The sequence below is a fragment of the Sinohyriopsis cumingii genome, chromosome 15 (genome assembly GCF_028554795.1).
Source record: "Sinohyriopsis cumingii isolate HCF-2022 chromosome 15, ASM2855479v2, whole genome shotgun sequence".
In the NCBI taxonomy this organism is placed as follows: domain Eukaryota; kingdom Metazoa; phylum Mollusca; class Bivalvia; order Unionida; family Unionidae; genus Sinohyriopsis; species Sinohyriopsis cumingii.
In genome coordinates, this window is record NC_142975.1 from 34,886,330 (window position 1) to 34,904,459 (window position 18,130).

The window sequence follows — 18,130 nt, forward strand, 5'->3', positions numbered from 1 at the left end:
CATACCCTGCCGCAAAAATGTCACTGTGATCTACATTTTACAAGCTTAGGTTTAGTTTTCTGCATTTAGGTCATAAACAGATAAAGCTGTACCGATGTCACTTTTTTGCTTATTATGCCGATACCATGTATAGCCGATTATTAAAATTACCAATACCGATTATGAGACCAATTATTTCATTATTATTTGTTTTATAACAATGACTGGTTCAGAAACATTAACATATTAGTGTAATGCAACCAGGTATTTTGCCGTGTGAGTTATAACAAGGTTGTTTATGCGGCAAGTGAATTTGAACTTCTGTACAAAAACAAACAGAAACTGGATAAGAAGTACATTGCTGTTTATAGAAAACAACAATCACACAAACATAAAACTTGAAAAACTTTAAAACACTGATAAAACTTATGGTTTGCCAATTCAAGATATAAATGAATGAAAATGTATTAAACTAGTCTTTTAACTTACGTTAAATGATGCAGGTTGCCATTACTAGATTTCAATAACTGACTAAAAAATGGTAATAATGATAGCCCAATAATAATTAAAATTAATAATATGCATGCTTTAAGACTAAAGTTAGACATCACTGTATGCTGGCTGCAGCTAATACTGAAAGCCTAGTTGAGGTAGGTTGTATTTAAGCAACAGTAACATTTCTCCCCTCTTGCCAAGTAACGATCCACGAAGACCGGAAAAAATCTGGCCCTCGCCACTAAACAGCTGCTCGCTTGGAACGTTTGAAGTTGGTGCAGACAAATAGCGTCTAGCTAATTTGGCTAAGTAGGTGAACTGAAACCTGTGAGCATTCTACCAGCCATATATGTCTTCTTCTTGTGGCAACAGAGGGCTGGCCAAATACAATTCAAGCATCACATCAACGGCATCATCCACATGGGTTGTTTCATTGATGGCATGGAGAGGTTCATCACAGGCCACAGAAAACAAATCACAGATATGTGATGTTGATGGTCCAGTGGCTTTTGTTTCAGTTTCAGTTTGTTTTTTTTGGTCAGGGGTTCCTCCTGCTTGTCAACTGATGCAACTATGATGCATTCTGCTCTAAGCCATTCTTTGGATCTGGTCACAAGTAATTCTTCGCTGAATAGGTGATGTTTGAATTGTGGATCCAAGATGGTGGCCAAGACAAGCTTCTTATGTTGGCAACGTCAGCAAAGCTTGTGTTCAATGACGCAAACATATCACGGCACATTGTCTAAATACCTTGACTCGCTTTATGCTTTTGAGCCAGCAACATTCGGAGCATTTTCAGCATAGGAAGAATGACGGACACTGATGTTGGGCTATCACTTATGTCCTTGGTAATGTCCATGAATGGGCCTAACATTGTCCACAATATTGTTAATCAAGATCCACTGTTAGGCTAGGCGGGTCATGGAGAGTAGTGGAAGACCCAAAGACTTGTTTTTGTTCATTTAACGAAACCAGCATATTGTGTGTAGAATTCCAGCTTGTCTGGACTTCCTGGATGAGTTTCTTATGGGCAATGCCAAGCTTTTTCTGCTGGTCTTTGAGCTGCTGTTGTGCCAGGATAGAGTGACATCTTTGACAGCTCGTTGCGACAGAATGCCATCACTGACAAGGCACAGCAGCTTGTGTGAAAAACAGCTGATGCTGTCGATTTCAGCCAGACACATTGCTTTACCATGTTTGCACCTCCAACAAGCAGAAGAACATGGATATGAGTTTTGGAAATGTTGTATTCCTCGCATAATTTGTCCAGTTTGCTCGCCAAATATTCTCCTGTCTGTGATTCATCGAGAGGCGTTGCTGCTAAAATCACCTGTTTCCGCTGAAAGTCTTCCATCAGCCAGTGTGCCATAAGACTCAACAAGGCTACACTGATGGATGGGTCTGATTCCACATCAGAGGTTAAACTATGGTCATATTGGGCAGAAACTAAATCACGCACCTTGCTTTGTATCGCCTTATGCATGCCAGGTATCAAAGATACGGAAAAGTACTTCTGACTTAGAATTTGTTAGCGCAGTTCTGCCTCGGCCATCAGACGTCAAAATCCAATGTCTGCAACAATGGAAAATGGTTGCACATCTTCTGCCATGAACTCTGCAATAGCTTTGTGCCAACTAATAGCTCTCAGGTCGTCTAATGCAAATGGCTGGTTCCGGTCCAGCATGGCATCAATAGTCAGAGTACGAGGAGTTGCTGCAGCTGCTGAGGTTAACTGCACATCATCCTTTTCTTTTTTATCTGCCAGAAACAGGCCATGTTCGACAATGTGCATGCAACGCAAGTGCTAAAAAAGATTTGATGTTGTATAGTTTTTAGAATCCTTTTCACCTCTGGAAATGCATGCTTTGCAAAGTGTGCAATTTGCTTTGGACTTGTCGACTGCATTTACATTGAAGTAATTCAAGACTAAAGTTGAGGGTTTCAAGTTTGACATTATGCATAGGCTTGGTAGTATATTTAATAGTGTACAATCGGTCAGTATTAATAATCCAGTTGATTCGCGCTCTTGAAACAATGTTTTAAGTCAAGTAAGTTACTGTTAAGTTATCCACGTGGCTGGCTGGATGCACGCATATCACTATGAGTCATGCGCTGAAGCAGCTCAGCAGCTGGGGTAACATTGCTGGCGCTGGTATGCCAATATCAATGCTGCATAATATCAGTATGTCAGTGTTCAGCTGCTTCAGCATGCGACCGCTATTCATTGATTAGCAGCATTGCAGGACTGGCTAAAGATCAGATTAACTATAGTGAGTCATATTTTCGTAGTAGTTGGAAATTTCACCTGCTATCTTATCTGCCTTGCTGTCTGCTAATGTGTATGCTGGAAGTTGACAGCCACATGAGGCCTCATTGACTGGTTGGCTGCTGTGATTGTGATGAGTACATGAATTGATAATTTGTTGTGTGCAGACAATCAGCGGTAGTTTACAGCAAGTGTGTTATAAAGTATTTAAGATCATATTGTCTTTCAATTAACCCTTAAATCAAATATTTATTCCTTAATTTCCACTAATTCTGATTTAAAATTCAAGCCATGTCAAGATGAATGTTATGATTGAATTTATATTTTGGAAATTTGTTTACATCAGCACCAATTATTTCTGCCGATACTGATTATACCGATTGTTCTAATAATCAGCCTGATTATGAGTATGGCAGATTAATCGGTACAGCTTTGTAAATAGATAGTTTTTTGTATTGAGACTATTAAACTAGGACTCATACAATTTATGGAGGGAGTGTATCTTGATGACTATTACACCATCATCACTGTATTGGGGTCAGTTTGAAGCACAGAATCATCAAGCTGAGTGATTGTATGCATCCCAGTTAGTATCACAATCTTACAATTATAGTAGGTCATAGTGACCCACATTTTATGTTTTACTAGTTTATGTTCAGTGTTTACATTTAGCTTTTGACAATATTGGTGTTTTATCTATGTGTAATACTGCTTTACCAGGAATCATGAAACTTTGCAAGATCATCCATCTTGATCCATTTTGATCAGTACTACACCCTCATCTTAAACGTATATCACTGTGACCCATATTTCACATTCCATTCACTTTTGTTATTTTTTTATGTGTTTTACTGTTCATGCTTTGTTTATTAAACTAGGTGATTGCATGCATGTACATCTTTGCACTATACTCATACCAAAAAGTCTTTGTGACCTACATTTCACATTTTACCATGTCTGCGGCATGATGCCCCAGTGCTAGACATCACTATAAACTGCCACACTGCAGACATTGTTGTGATATGACTGGAAAATTCTTAAATTTATATTAAAAATCCAAATAACACACACACACACACACACACGTCTTTTATGCCCAGTCACATCAGTATTTAGGTAGATAAGTAGTTGAGTGGTAGGCATGTGGTTTCTCGGTATGTCACCAATTAAAGTTAAGGTTTCAAAGTTTAATACGATTTAAAGTAAAGATATATAGATAAAAGACTTTGACCAAGATCAATTTAGTCTGAATTTATTTCATCTATGATAATTTTTGCAGTGGCTACTAGAGATTAGTGAAATTAGAAGTGAGCTATGTAGTCATTGATACCACTCTGGTCATTTTACATAATTGCATGGTTTATTTTGTTTTAATTACCATAATGAACACTCACACACTGTTTAGTTACAAGGTTTGGGAAGCATCATTTTGGTTTGATGTCATTTTTATCCCCAAACGTTAGTTTCGCTATCCTTGTGACACTGGATATTACATAATGCAAGGCATATTTCACAGTATAATATTCTGTTTCTGTTTTTTTTTGCAAAGCATTGGAACAAAATAGTAACGTGATTAAAGAATGAGTAAAAGAAATAAATGGAGAAATCATTCAAGAATTGAAAAGAAAATAATCCAGTTGCTGATGAACCTTTGATCTATACCTGAATGATTTTTGTCTATGACTGACTTAAAATTAGCGTAAGACAATGAGCAAATAGAATCTGTGTCATTCTGGTGCTTGTTCCAGTACTTGCAAAGGGTGTGTAATGCATTTTCCCAAGTTGTTAGTAACTTTTCCACGCATTCTTCCATCTCGAAACAAAAACTGTATCTGAGCAGTCAATGGTCTGTTTAATAAATTATTAAAACTTCTAGCAGAATCAACATCAATTATGGAAGAGTTAATTAAAACTTGATTAAATACATAATGGCTTAGAAGATGAATTTTGTCATGGAAGTAGATAATGTTTTGTTCTCTTCAACTCAGAAAGTCTTAGTGTATCCTTATCAACTGTACTGTAGGGTAACCGGAGTTTTATCTGATATTCGTTAAAGTTGATTAGCTTTGACCGAACCTTGTACTCAGTAAACTATGTCACCCAAAGCTCATGCTGAAAACCAAAATCAGATAAGATACTGGAATGGTGTACATACATCATCAAATTTGGTGGTATGTTTGAAGACAAGAATCTCAAAATTTTGTGTTCTAGCCTTGATTGTCTCACAGCTAAAAAGTGTTGGCGGTTTCTGGACGTTTTGCACTATAGCTCGAGTTTTGTCCTTGGAACCTGATACGTGTACCATACATCTCAAATATTGTCAAGAACAAAAATTAAAAATTAAAAACTAAAATCAGAAATATGATACCTAGGGTGCAGATATGCAATGGAAATTTGGCAGTGTAGCTGACAGGCCCAGTTTAAGACAGATTAGAATGTTGAATGATTCTAGCTTTTTTTGTGTCAACTGTCAGATTTTTGGGAATTAATTACTAACAAGGTTTTGAGAATTCAGGACCCTAATCTATTCCTGTTTTAAATACAGGCCTCTAATCTGGTCCCGCTATTAAATATGGGGCCCTAATCTAGTCCCCGGTATTAAATATAGGGCCCTAACCTTATCCTGATATTAATTACAGGGCCCTAATCTGGTCATATATTAAATACAAGGCCCTAATCTAGTCCCTTATTCTCAAATTGCTTTGAGAGTGCAACTAAAGTTCAAGCTCACTGTCCAAAACTTGTATTCTTTGTAACTTTGATTACAATAAAGTTTGAATCATGCAACTTTCAGGACATTAATAACTGTTCTTCCTCTATAAGCACATAGACAAATCCAGTCTGGCTGCAAATAACATAGACCCAAATCTGTTTTCACATAATGCGTAGAGCAGCGTATATGTTGTTTGTTCTACTGATTACTCCTTACAGTCTGCACTGATATACAGTGGTAGATCTGGCTGAGTGCAGTCTGCAGGAATCAGCTTATAAGTGAATACCATGTATACTCACCTATAAGTGCAGTCTGACTGCGAAAGAAACCCATAGATTCTGATCCACTGTTGCATAATGCAACTGCAGTTTGGGTCTATGTTGTTTGTTCTACTGATTACTCCCAGCAAACTGCACTGACCCAGATCTGCTGGGCACATTACGCAACGGCCAACCCGAGTCTGTTAGCAGTTGGACTTGTCTTATAAGTGAGTATATATGGTACATTTATATATGGCATTTGGATAAATATCAGCTGCTAAAGACTTGGCTCTTATTACAAAAAGAAGGCCATATGCAAAGTTCATTATATTGGTGCCAATGTTTGGTTGTTGTCAGAGATATGTTGAATTTTAAACACAGAAATCCAGGACTACGTTAATTTTCCAAAAGATTTAATTCGGAAATCTAAACATGGTGGACAATAAAGGGGCTGTCATCAACAAGAGCGTTGTGTTGAGATGAAATGTTTGGATTTACTTGCACAGTACTCTCAGTTTTTGATTCAGTAAATTAGCACAGTACTCATAATGCTGTCAATGGATGCTACAGAGTATACTTGTTATATAACAGGTACTCTCTTATAATGAAGGGTCTTATTATAAGGGTGTACTTTATATGCGCTTTCACACTGTTGTAGTGAGAATATACTGTATATTCTCTGTTAATAACACAGCATATAGATAATTAGGATTAACTTGGTTCCTAGATCATTTAGTAACATCTACCTACACTATCAACCCTCATAAAATATAGTGTGATTTCTTTGCATTGTGGACATGCAGGTTGCAGACCTTGTTACTTGGAGCTGTTTTTAGTTTAGCTCATGATCAAAAGATAGTGAGAAATGGTTATTACTTTCCAGAAGCAATGGTGGCCTAAAAATTGTAATCAACATTTAGAATTTGCTTAAGGTTAATGTTGTCATATACACAGGGGCTACAGTCGAGCAAAGTTCTCAAATGAAACAAAGCTGTATGAAAAATCCTTTATCTTTTTTCTCACATACATGTAAATATGATGTGGCATAGAAATTGATTTTGCATCATAAATTGTGGCAGCAATGGCATCACCGACATTAAAATTTCATATTATTGTGTTTGCAAGTCATAAAGGGGTTGGATAGGGAGGAGCATCAGTACACTAAAACATGTAAGACACCAGATTCAACACAACACTTTTTAAAAAAATCAAATCTTAATTTTTAATGGAAATGAAGATTCTTTAGTTTGGCAAGTACAAGAGTACATTATTAAGCAATTAGATCTCTTTTGCAAATATTTTTTTCCCATTCAGTTCCTGAACTCACTTTTCTTAATTCACAATCAGTATAAAATATATATTGCAGTTCCTTACTAACTCAATGTAGATTCAAACAAAGTTAACAAAAAGTGGGGGTGGGGATTGGTTGTTGTTTTTCACCATCAGATCAGATTACCAGCTTTGCAGGCAGTACAGTTATTTCAAGTTTGGAGACACTGGCCATTTCTACATGTTGTTAGTAAAAGAACTTGTTTCATCTCTAATGTACAAGTTATTGTATATGTGAATTTGTAATTAATAATCTGATAGACCCTAGGCCATTGTCTCACTAAGACCCTAGGCCATATCTCACTAAAACTCTTGGACATTTTGTCACTAAGACCCTAGGCCATTGTTTCACTAAGACCATTAGCCACTATTTCACTAAGAGCCTATGTCATTATGTTACTAAGACCCTAGGCCATTATGTCACATAGACCCTAGGGTCATTGTCTCACTAAGACCATAGGATACTATCTCACTATGACTGTAGGCTATTATGTTACTAAGACCATAGGTTATTATGTCACTAAGACCCTTAGATATTGTCTTACTAAGACCCTATGCCATTACGTTACTAAGACCCTAGGCCATTATGTCACTAACACCCTAGGCCAACGTGTCACTAAGAACAAAGGCCATTGTTTCACTAAGACCATAGGCAAATCTCACTAAGACCCTTAGCCATTGTCTCGCTATCTTTTTATGGTATGAGAATAAATTCACAGTGTTGATAATAGCAATGAGGATACATTTTTGCCATCTTTAATTTACGTTAAAGACATGTCAGGATTGCTGTTATTCCTTGTGTGTATTCACATTGTTGGCTGTTTAAACTTGTATAGACAACTTGGGTTTGGAGTGAAGAAATTCAGAGGCACCTTGAAAGGAAGCTGCAAACATGATATAAAATGCACTGGAATTTATATATTGTTTGATAAACAAATTCATTGTTCATATTGACTAACCACCTCAGTAGTGCATAGTTATATCATAATCCACTTGTTCTGACACTTGGCCTGAGTGCTGTATACTGTAAGATCTCAACATTTGTTTATTTTTTTTACATTTCTGGTAGTGGAGGTCAACTGGATGAGGTACTATTTCGTAGTGGATCTTTCTAACGAAATAGTGGCGCATTATCATCCGCACACTAGTAGTTAATGAGACCACTCTGGTGGCCTAGTGGTTAGAGTGTCCACTTCTGATGCAGGAGGTCATGGGTTTGATCCCTGGTCAAGTCATACCAAAAACTTACAAAAATGGTACTAACAGCTGCCTCACTTGGCGCTCAGCATTAAGAGGATAGTGTTGGGACTGGTCAGCCACTTGTCAGGATAATGACCCGTACAAAATTTTCCATGTGGATTGGATATAGAATCCATACATACTTTTACAGAAATATCCATATGGACATTTTTATTTTAGAGCTGAACCACTCTTATGGATTTCAGTGTATCCATATGGAATTGTTATGGATTCTTTATGTACCACTACACCATATGGAAAATCCCATGGAATATGCAAATTAGTCCATGAGATGTGTAGGTTGTCCATATGGAATAAAATTAAAATTCCATATGGAATTTGGCAATAATCCATTTGGAATTTGTGAATAGTCCATATAGAATTGGGAAATATGCTATATGGAATTTGTAAATGGTCCATATGGAATTTGTAAAGAGTTCATATGGAATTTGGTAATAGTCCATCCCAAACAAAATTTTCCAGGCATACTTAAGGCGGATTTTAGATGGGTTTTTTAAGCACTTTCTGCCTAAACCATAAAAAAATCTGCCTCAGATTTCTATTAAACTGCCTAATAATTCTTACACATTATTGGGAATCAGTTATAAATATTCACAGTAATTTTTAAAATGGATCATATATTTTATTTTGACAGACATTATCAAACATGATTTAGGTTTTTCTTGTCCTCATTTTCTTTCTTGCATACAAAACCTAATCCATGATGGCATCACTTAAGTCTTTTTCATTTCACTGAAAAGTTTGGTGAGATTTCACAGATATTTTGACCAAAACTTTCATTGAAATTGTGGTAAGATCTTGTGAAAATTTCACTGAAATATTTGTGAGGTTTCACAAATAAATTGACTAAAACTTTAGTGAGATTTCACTAAAATTTTGATCATTATATAGTATTTTACTGAAGTTTAAGTAGTTTTTCAGACATTTTAGAAGGTTTCAAATTAATAATGGATATGAATTAAACAGGACTTTATTAACCAAGGTGATATTAAGTGTGCATGAAAAAAAATATACAGATGTTGTAATTAAACAATCCTGATGAAGAGTGCAACAAAGTCATGTGAACTTGATTTAATTCCAACATCACTGCTGCTTGAGTGCTTAGATCCAGTATTACCTTCACTAACTGATGTTATTAATACCTCACTCTCATCTGGGGAATTCCCATCATTTTTCAAAACTGCCATTGTAAAGCCTCTGCTGAAGAAACCAACACTAGACCATAACGATTTAAAGAACTACCACCCAGTTTCTAATCTCCCATTCATATCAAAAACCTTAGAAAAGGTTGTTCTGTCCAAGCTTTAATCCCTTTCTGAATTCAGACAGCCTTTTTAGCAATGTACAATCTGCATATTGCCCTTGCCACAGTATTGAAACTACTCTTCTAAAAGTAGTTAATGACATTCTCTCTGCTTTGGATAGTGAAAAGATTACAGTCCTCACTCTCCTTCATTTGTCTGCAGCATTTGACACAATAGACCATGATATATTACTTCACCGTCTCCAGCATGTATTTGGCATTCATGATACAGCCTTACTCTGGTTCAAGTCTTACTTGGTCAACAGGACAGAAATTATGTCTGCAAATGGAATATACTCCAGCCCAGTTAATCTATGTCATGGTGTTCCACAGGGGTCTGTTCTTGGACCTGATCTCTTCATTTTGTACACTCATCTGCTCTGAAGTGTCATAGATCATCATCCAGTGTCACCAACTTTACACTGATGACACCCAACTATACAAATCTAGCCACCTAACTGAAGTTGATGCTACCATTCAAGGTGTAGAGAGGTGCATTTCTGATGTGAAATCATGGATGACATGTAACAAGCTGCAGATGAATGATGATAAAACTTAGGCCATTCTGATCACAACACAAAGGCTTTCACATTCACATCCTTTACCTCAAACAATAAATATCAGCAACACTAACATCAAATTCACAAAATCAATATGAAACCTAGGTGTTACTCTGGACAGTACTCTCATATTGCACCAACATGTCATGAACATATGCAAGGCTGCATATCTTGAGCTGAGATGCATCAGCTCCATTCATAAATATCTTTTTAGTTGATGCCAGTAAAACACTTGTGTGTTCATTAGTACTTTCAGGACTGGACTATTGTAACTCAATTCTGTCTGGTTCAGCTCAATATTTACTCCAGAAACTTCAAAAAGTTCAAAACACAGCTGCTCGGATCATCATTAGAGTACCACAATCAGAACACACCTCCCCACTGCTCTGTATCCTACACTGGTTATCCATTCGATCCAGAATCAAACACAAAATTTATTCTCTGTGTTACGTTTTAGTGACAGACTCCAGTCCAATATACCTTTCTGACCTCACCCATGTGTACACACCAGCAAGATATTTAGGCTCCTCTTCTGACAATTGTATACTCATTATTCCCACTATGAAAATAAAGTCATATGGACAGCATTCTTTTGCATACCAGGCCCCAGCAACGTGGAATGAATTGCCCACTGAACTTAGACACAAAGACACAGTGATCCCATTCAAGAGTGCTCTTAAAACTCACTTATTTGGACGCAAGAACAAACTTAAAGACCTAATAATGTTTCCTACCTTAAATATTTTCAGCATGTTTATTATTATTATTATATGACATCCAAGGCAAGAGATATGGGAGTTAATACTACTACTACTACTACTACTACTGCTACTACTACTACTACTAATAATAGTATCATCAATAATAATAATAATAATAATATCAGTAATAATAATAACAACGACTTTATTTAGAGAAGGTAACTCAGTTACAGAACTAGTGTACCTTGAGGCCTTCTATCTGTTATGTACAATATATACAATACTGTATATACAACATGATGGGAAGAATCTGACTTGACACAAAATATTTAAGTGATTTTAAAAATCAAAGTATTAGACCAGGAACATATGCACAGGCCTGTATAAAATATAAAATATTAATCTGCATTGAAAAATGCAACTGTGAAAATAATGCAAAATTACAGAAAAGCATCCATTTGAGACATTGATTATGAAAAGAAGAAATGCTAGGAACCTGCCTTATGTCACTTGTACTGCAAACTTGATTTTTGATTAATGTACAAACTATGTACAAACTAGGATGATGTTGTGTTCTCTTGAATTAGTCCTTGTTCCATAAGCAGCCGTGACAAACATTTATCATGATATAATTACTCTTATTTTACTCTGAATTCTGAAATATAACACACCTAGATTATATTTTGATAATATACACAATGCCTCACGATATTGAAAGATGATTCTACTTGTGGGCCAGGAAACTTCTGCAGTGATATGACTATCTTTGATAGACATGAGTAATTGGTAACAATTCCCACCAGTGATCTTTATGTTGTCCCTCCTTAAATTCATTCTGGAAGTTAATCAGTTAATCAGTTTTGAGTTATGTAACTTCGAATTCATCCTGGTTTAATTCATTGTCCTATTTAGCACATTAGCCTCTACTGTAAAGCTCTTTATGGCAGAAAAATCAAAATGCTAGCCCTGGCGTTCAGTTTTCATACAGATTGACCAATTACATTCCCATCAACTTTGCATTCAAGCCAATCTCGTTGCCGCACATTTTTCAAATGGTTATTCAATCTCGTATCCCGCTCGAAAATTTGAATCGCCATGTTTAGCAAGCATGCTCATTCCCGTCAGTTTCCATTATGCAATGATTCATTGGGCATGTACAAAACTTTGACTAATCAGAAAGCTCTTTACAGTGATCATCTTTTTAATAATAAACAGATCAATTGCTTATTAGAAAGCTCAAATGTGATCAGATGGAGCATTATTAAAATAAAGTTTTCGAGATGATATTAAAAAAGGTTCCGATCGAGGAAAATCAGATAACGAAATACTGTTTTAAAATGGAAAACACAAAAACTTGTTTGAGGGCAGTTAAATCCAGTTTAAGTTAAACAAAAATATAACAACAAGAAAAAATTTGAAAAAGAAATATAACAAGGAAAGATATGGAAGGAAGTTATTGTGCCCAAAATAAACAATAAAATTTCAGCTATCAAAAAAACAGGAAATATAAATGCTGCTGAAAATCATTCAAATTGTACAAGAAACAAAAACTTAATTGTATTATATCTTATTGATATTTTTTTATTGAAATGTCAGTGATATTGCAATCACAAAATTTCACTATATTTTCAAAATTTTTGACAAACTCTCAGTGAAATTTCAGTTACAAATTTCCACTGATATTTTTCAGAAATGTTGGCAGAGTCCGTGAAATTTCAATCACAAAATTTCACTGATATTCTCAGAAATTATGGTAAAATCTCCTAAAATATCATAGTTTTAGTGAAAAATGACATTAGAGTGAATGTCAAAAAATGTTCACTGTTATTCTGCTGAAATTTCAGTCACATTTTCACTAGGGTATGATTTTTGTAGATCATATTTTAAAAGGAAGCAAAAAAAAATTTTTTTCAGAGTAAACATCAGATCAAGCCCAACATCCACCTTACACCAAAGTCCAAAGATTCCTCTATGCTTGTACTACCAGATATTAATATTCTGATCATGTTTACATTTTTTTCTACTTTTTTGGTCATGTCTTTGTCTGGGTTTAAACATGTGGAAATAAATTAAAGAAAACTGACATGCATGTGTTTCTTCAAATTTATATGAGTATATGTCCATCCTTCCACATCAGCTACACTTACATATACATGTACTCTAACTCCCACCAATATTTCTATTTGAATCAAATAGTTTTGGTTATTAATTCTTCAGAAAGTATTTTCCATGATGCTATAATACATGAGCCTGCTTTCCATTGGAGAAAATATCTTCAGGGTCAAGGCAAATGGTGAATATTTTAGGTTTCCTTTACATTTTTCCTTCTCAAACATGTTTGAGATGCATAAGATCAATTGAATCTACTGGAACGAATGCTGCATTCCACATTAGTGTTATTTTAAAGGTAGTTATCACAAATGGATAATTTTATATGGGGTTTTGTGTGTCAAAATAAAGGACTATCCCATTAATTTTACAGCTGTTTGAGATTGAGATATGTATCTCTGTATACTTACACAGCATCTGTAGTAGATGGCTCACATAAATAATTTGGGTCCTATCTTCACAGTCAAGGTCAATGGTCATTATTTTAATTTTTCCATCACTTTCTGCTTTCTAAGTGAAGAGCATCTTGAAATTAAGTGATAAAATTTGCAATATTGACACATTAGCAGATGTGTTGTATAACATATTTCACATTTTATTTTTAAGTTCAAGGTCATAGGTCAATTTTTTCATCACGCTTTATGCTTTATGGCTTATGAGTCATTTTAGATTAAGTGATGAAATTTCCTCACTAGAAGTGTGTCATGCACCACATTGGTAGTATATCCTTAAGATATACATGTATGGATGAAATGTGGCCTGCTGTAAGATTAGCGGTCCTGTTTTAAAGGTCAAGGTTTGAGATCAATATTTTATGTTTTTTTATTAACAATTCTGCTTTATATCCTAAAATCTGAGTTTATATATCAACTAGGCTACTAGTAAATTTCTGTATTTCATGACATATCATGCATTACAGTCAAGGTTTTATCTTTATCGTCAAGGTCACTTTAAAATGTTCCCCTTTTTCTTAACTTTTACTCGTTCATACCCTATGTTGATAAAGCCATTAAAGTTCCTTACTTACAATCTCTGCCCAGGAACTTTGCAGCTCTGCCACAAAAGTTTAGTCAGTTTTCCTCATTGTATACTTTTGGTGATCTAACCATGGTAAGTAGGGAACAAAATCTCACTGAATTTGCTTGTTTATCTTTCAGTTTATTGTTCACTTTGTGTTCTGTTTCTTCCTTCACTTTGCGGTAGCTTGTAGTAATACTCTGTCCAGAAGCATGTTGGACTGGCTTGTCAGCAATATTATTTTGTGTGTGGTTGTTGGGGGGTAATATTTTAGTGGGGAAAAACACAGTTACAACAGTATTCGATTATGACAGATCCTGACAATCTGATATTAGTTACAGTGGCACAGATCAAATGATTCTGACATGCGAGGCAGAATTAAGGAACTCTCATGATGTAGCTCCTATGAAGATATTTAGCTTTTGAGGGAATGATGTTTATAAAATAAATTTTGATGCTGTCTTTTAAAGATTGTATAGATTTTATTTTATATACATTTTGCAGAATTTTAACATCTTATCTTTTAATTTTTTATCACATAGAACTTATGTTGTCCATCATCCCTCCATCTGTCAGCAGCTGTTGTTGTCATAAATACCAAACCTAATTATAATGCAGGCTATTTAAAAGAATAGTTCAGTTTTGATTTCTTTTATCAAACAGTTTAAGTTAGCCCTTTGGGATTTTATGCTGCAAGAATGTACAACCCTATGATGTTTAAGATAAATTGAATAAATATACATGTGAAATAAAATAAAAAAGTAAAGGTATTCATTTGAACGAAGTATAATTGTCTTAAATACCATACTAGGGCATTGATGAATTTAAAATCTTAATATAGCATTATGTTACAGATAAGAAATCTGGCACATTAGGCAGCCAAGGACTGAATTTATGAACATGAAGCTTCGGCAGACCTTATTTTAGTGAAAAATCTCATTTTAGAGTAGATGTATCCAAAAGACAATACCTATGAGCTGTGAAAAATTTGTTATAACAATCACAAGGAACAGTTTCCCAGCTTGTTCAGGTTGGCTAGGCTAGTTCTGTATAAACCTATTCAGACAGCAGAGAGTGAAAGGGGGGGGGGTCTACAGGACAATATTCATGCACAGATAAGGCACTGATTAAGTTCAGAAACAATCAACAGATTAATGCTTATACAATTAGAGGTGACATCTTTAAAATATTTTGATTTCAGTAGAGCTCTAGCAGAGTAGAGCATGAAGAAAGAGAGATGGATATTGATATTTAGGTAGATATTGAAATGTAGCTCTTCAATCCTCCCCCACCGTTTTCTACTTCTCACTTATTTTTGTGACAATGGGGAGATCCCCCTTAGATTAAATCCTGGCAACGTTTCTTTTGTATTGTGAAAATCTTGTCATTATGCCTGGAATATATATGGGTCATATCAACATGGAGAGTTCTTAGCAAGAAAATATTGATATCTAGTTAATCCTAATGGAAAATGGTTTCAACCTGATATCAGATATGGCCACTTAGGCGGCCATCTTAAATATCTTTCTATTGCAACTACTCCGAAACCAGAGGTCATATCAACTTAGTTTTCAAGTGAATTCTTATGATGCTAGTTGGTCCTAGATGAAAATTGTGCCAGTGTGACCTCCAATATAACCACTATGACAACCATCTTAAAATATTGACACTGCTACTTTGCCTAAGTGAATGGTACTATATGGTGATTTTATAATGTCTGGTTGGTCCTAAATGAAAACTCTTATGAGCTGACATCCACTAAGACCACCATGGCAACCATCTTGAAAATCTCATCACCGCTTCTTTGAAAAGGAATGTCATATTGACTTGGAGTTTTCATATAACACTTCTGATGGTGTCTAGTTGTTCCAAATGAAAATAATCACAGAGTTATTTTTAAGGTGGTTATTTTTAAAATCTGGTAATTGTTACTCATTGGACGATCACATCAGCATTGGATTTCCACCAAAGTGCAGTCAAAACAATATCTTGGATTCCTGGAAATTGTATTCAGCCAGTAGAGCATCAGTTCCTTTCAGGGACTCTTGTGACATTTTTAGAACTGTATTTATACCTGGCACCACAGCCATTATTGTTATGATGTGCCATAGCGCATCTTCGCTAGCGAAGGTTTCGATATGATAACCCTGTTTAAACCTTAGCAGATTGAACAGATATTTGAGTGCTTTGTCCTAGTGACATATATTGGATTTCATGAGTTGCCTCACTTACCGGTAGTATATAATGTACATTATCCAGAAATGGTGTTGGCAATTGACTTAAATAAGGAAGCTTTGTAAGTTTAACATCAAAAGTATGACTAGCACCAGATGGAAGCCATTACTGACATATCTGAGTGAAAGGTATTGGTACAAATACAGACCTGCAGTGGAAAATTGCTTATTTATCAGTCCATTCGAGTTGTGTGCCCCCCTTTGTCTGCATCAATTCACATACCCAAAGCACATGAATATCTCCTCGATATGGCAAGGTGTAGGTAGGGTTATCATATCGGATCCTTTGCTAGCGAAGATGGCCATAACAGGGCTAACAAAAAGCCATGGCCCGATATCCAACTATTCATTTTTGAAGCTGGACTAGTAAAATGTTACAAAAGCGCTTGCCCAGGCAAATGTTTTCTTTTTTCTGCTTCAAACAAGTTGGGCAAACACTTATTTTTCATACTTTAATTGCTTTATCTGTCTTTGTCTGGACAGTCAAGGTATTCTGAATGCATGAATCCAACCTCTCTTCAGTCATTCAAATCTTGTGATCATAGTCATTGGTCATTTATAACTGTCTTGTGTGTGTGTGAGTTTTGTTACTGCTTCACTGTATTTTGGGTTATGCAGCCAAATAATTGGCCAATCAAAGCATTCAAGCAAAACAAATCCAGTATGATTAATTACATGTAGCAGTGTTTTAAATGACCTTGTGTTTACTCAATGCAGATACACACGAAAAGATCACAATTTAACTTCAAACCACATAGTCAATGCAATGAAATTATTGCACCGCACTTTGCCAACAAAAGTGTCCATTTCATTAATGAACTGAATAAAGGACAGTAATGAGTCTTTAATTTTAAACAGTGGATCAGCTTGAAATATTGCATTTAAAGTGATTAAGGCTAATTAAGGAGTGGGTTGGTGTTTGCATTGGAACAAAATGTATATTATGATCACTTTATTAGAAGTAGCTGTCAGAATAGGTGTAGATGATCTAATCCATTTTTACAAGTTTACTTAATTTTTTCGTAAAGATGATCAAAGTAAAAGTCATGTAAAGGTGGAGGGATAAAGAGTAAGGCTGCCACTCATTCTGAGGTAACTATTTTTCCAAAGACTCTCTAGCACCCAGCCAAAAATATCTTAATTGGACACATCTGAGAGAGAGAAATTTCAGTAGCATTGGGTTGATAAGTACATGTATCACTGCTCCGTTGGCCTAGTGGTTAATTCATCCTCCTCAGAAGCAGGAGGTCATAGGTCCCATCCCCGGCCGAGTCATACCAAAGACTTACAAAAAAATGGTACTAACAGCTGGCTCGCTTGGTGCTCAGCAGTAAGAGGTTAGTGTTAGGACTGGTTGGCCTGGTGTCAGGATAATGAGACTGGATGGGACATCATGCTACATGCCTGTGGCATGATGCCCCAGTGCTAAACATCACTATAAACTGCCACACTGCAGACATCATAGCGATATGACTGAAAAATTGTTAAAACTATGTTAAAAATTCTAATCACACACACACAGTACATGTATCCATAACTTGAATTTACCGACTTGGAAGGAAAGATGTTTTGTAGCAAACAATATCCCAAACCGAAAGAAGCATTGATTGAATATTCAACCAGTGTATTTGTAAGTGTAGTTGACAAATTCAGGGTTTAATCAAGCAAGTCACATGACAGTTTTGATCATCATAAAGCCTGTGCAGCATATGCTTAACACTAACCAGCATAAGCAGAAAATTCCTGATGACAGAGTTACTAACACTGCATGAGGAAGAGCTATTTTTAAATTAAATGAGATCGAGTGTAAAATAAAACAGAACAAGAACTCTCTTTAACATAGCCTGCACCCATGTCCAATACAGAAAACCATTTTCTGATCCGGAAATCCTGTTCATGCTCTA

At 35.6% G+C, this 18,130-nt stretch overlaps 1 protein-coding gene across 4 annotated transcripts in view; it reads left to right on the forward strand.

Moving 5' to 3' along the window:
* LOC149781586 (calmodulin-binding transcription activator 2-like) overlaps positions 1-18,130 on the forward strand; it is a 164,885-nt gene that overhangs the window by 131,371 nt on the left and 15,384 nt on the right. Inside the window, exon 22 of one of the 4 annotated variants that reach the window (XM_089935634.1) lies at positions 1,017-1,142. The exons of the other annotated variants lie outside the window; for them this stretch is intronic. Coding sequence (XP_089791760.1) covers positions 1,017-1,113 — 97 coding nt within the window. The 3' untranslated portion in view covers positions 1,114-1,142. Of the gene's footprint in view, positions 1-1,016; positions 1,143-18,130 lie in introns of those variants that run through there. 4 annotated transcript variants of the gene reach the window in all.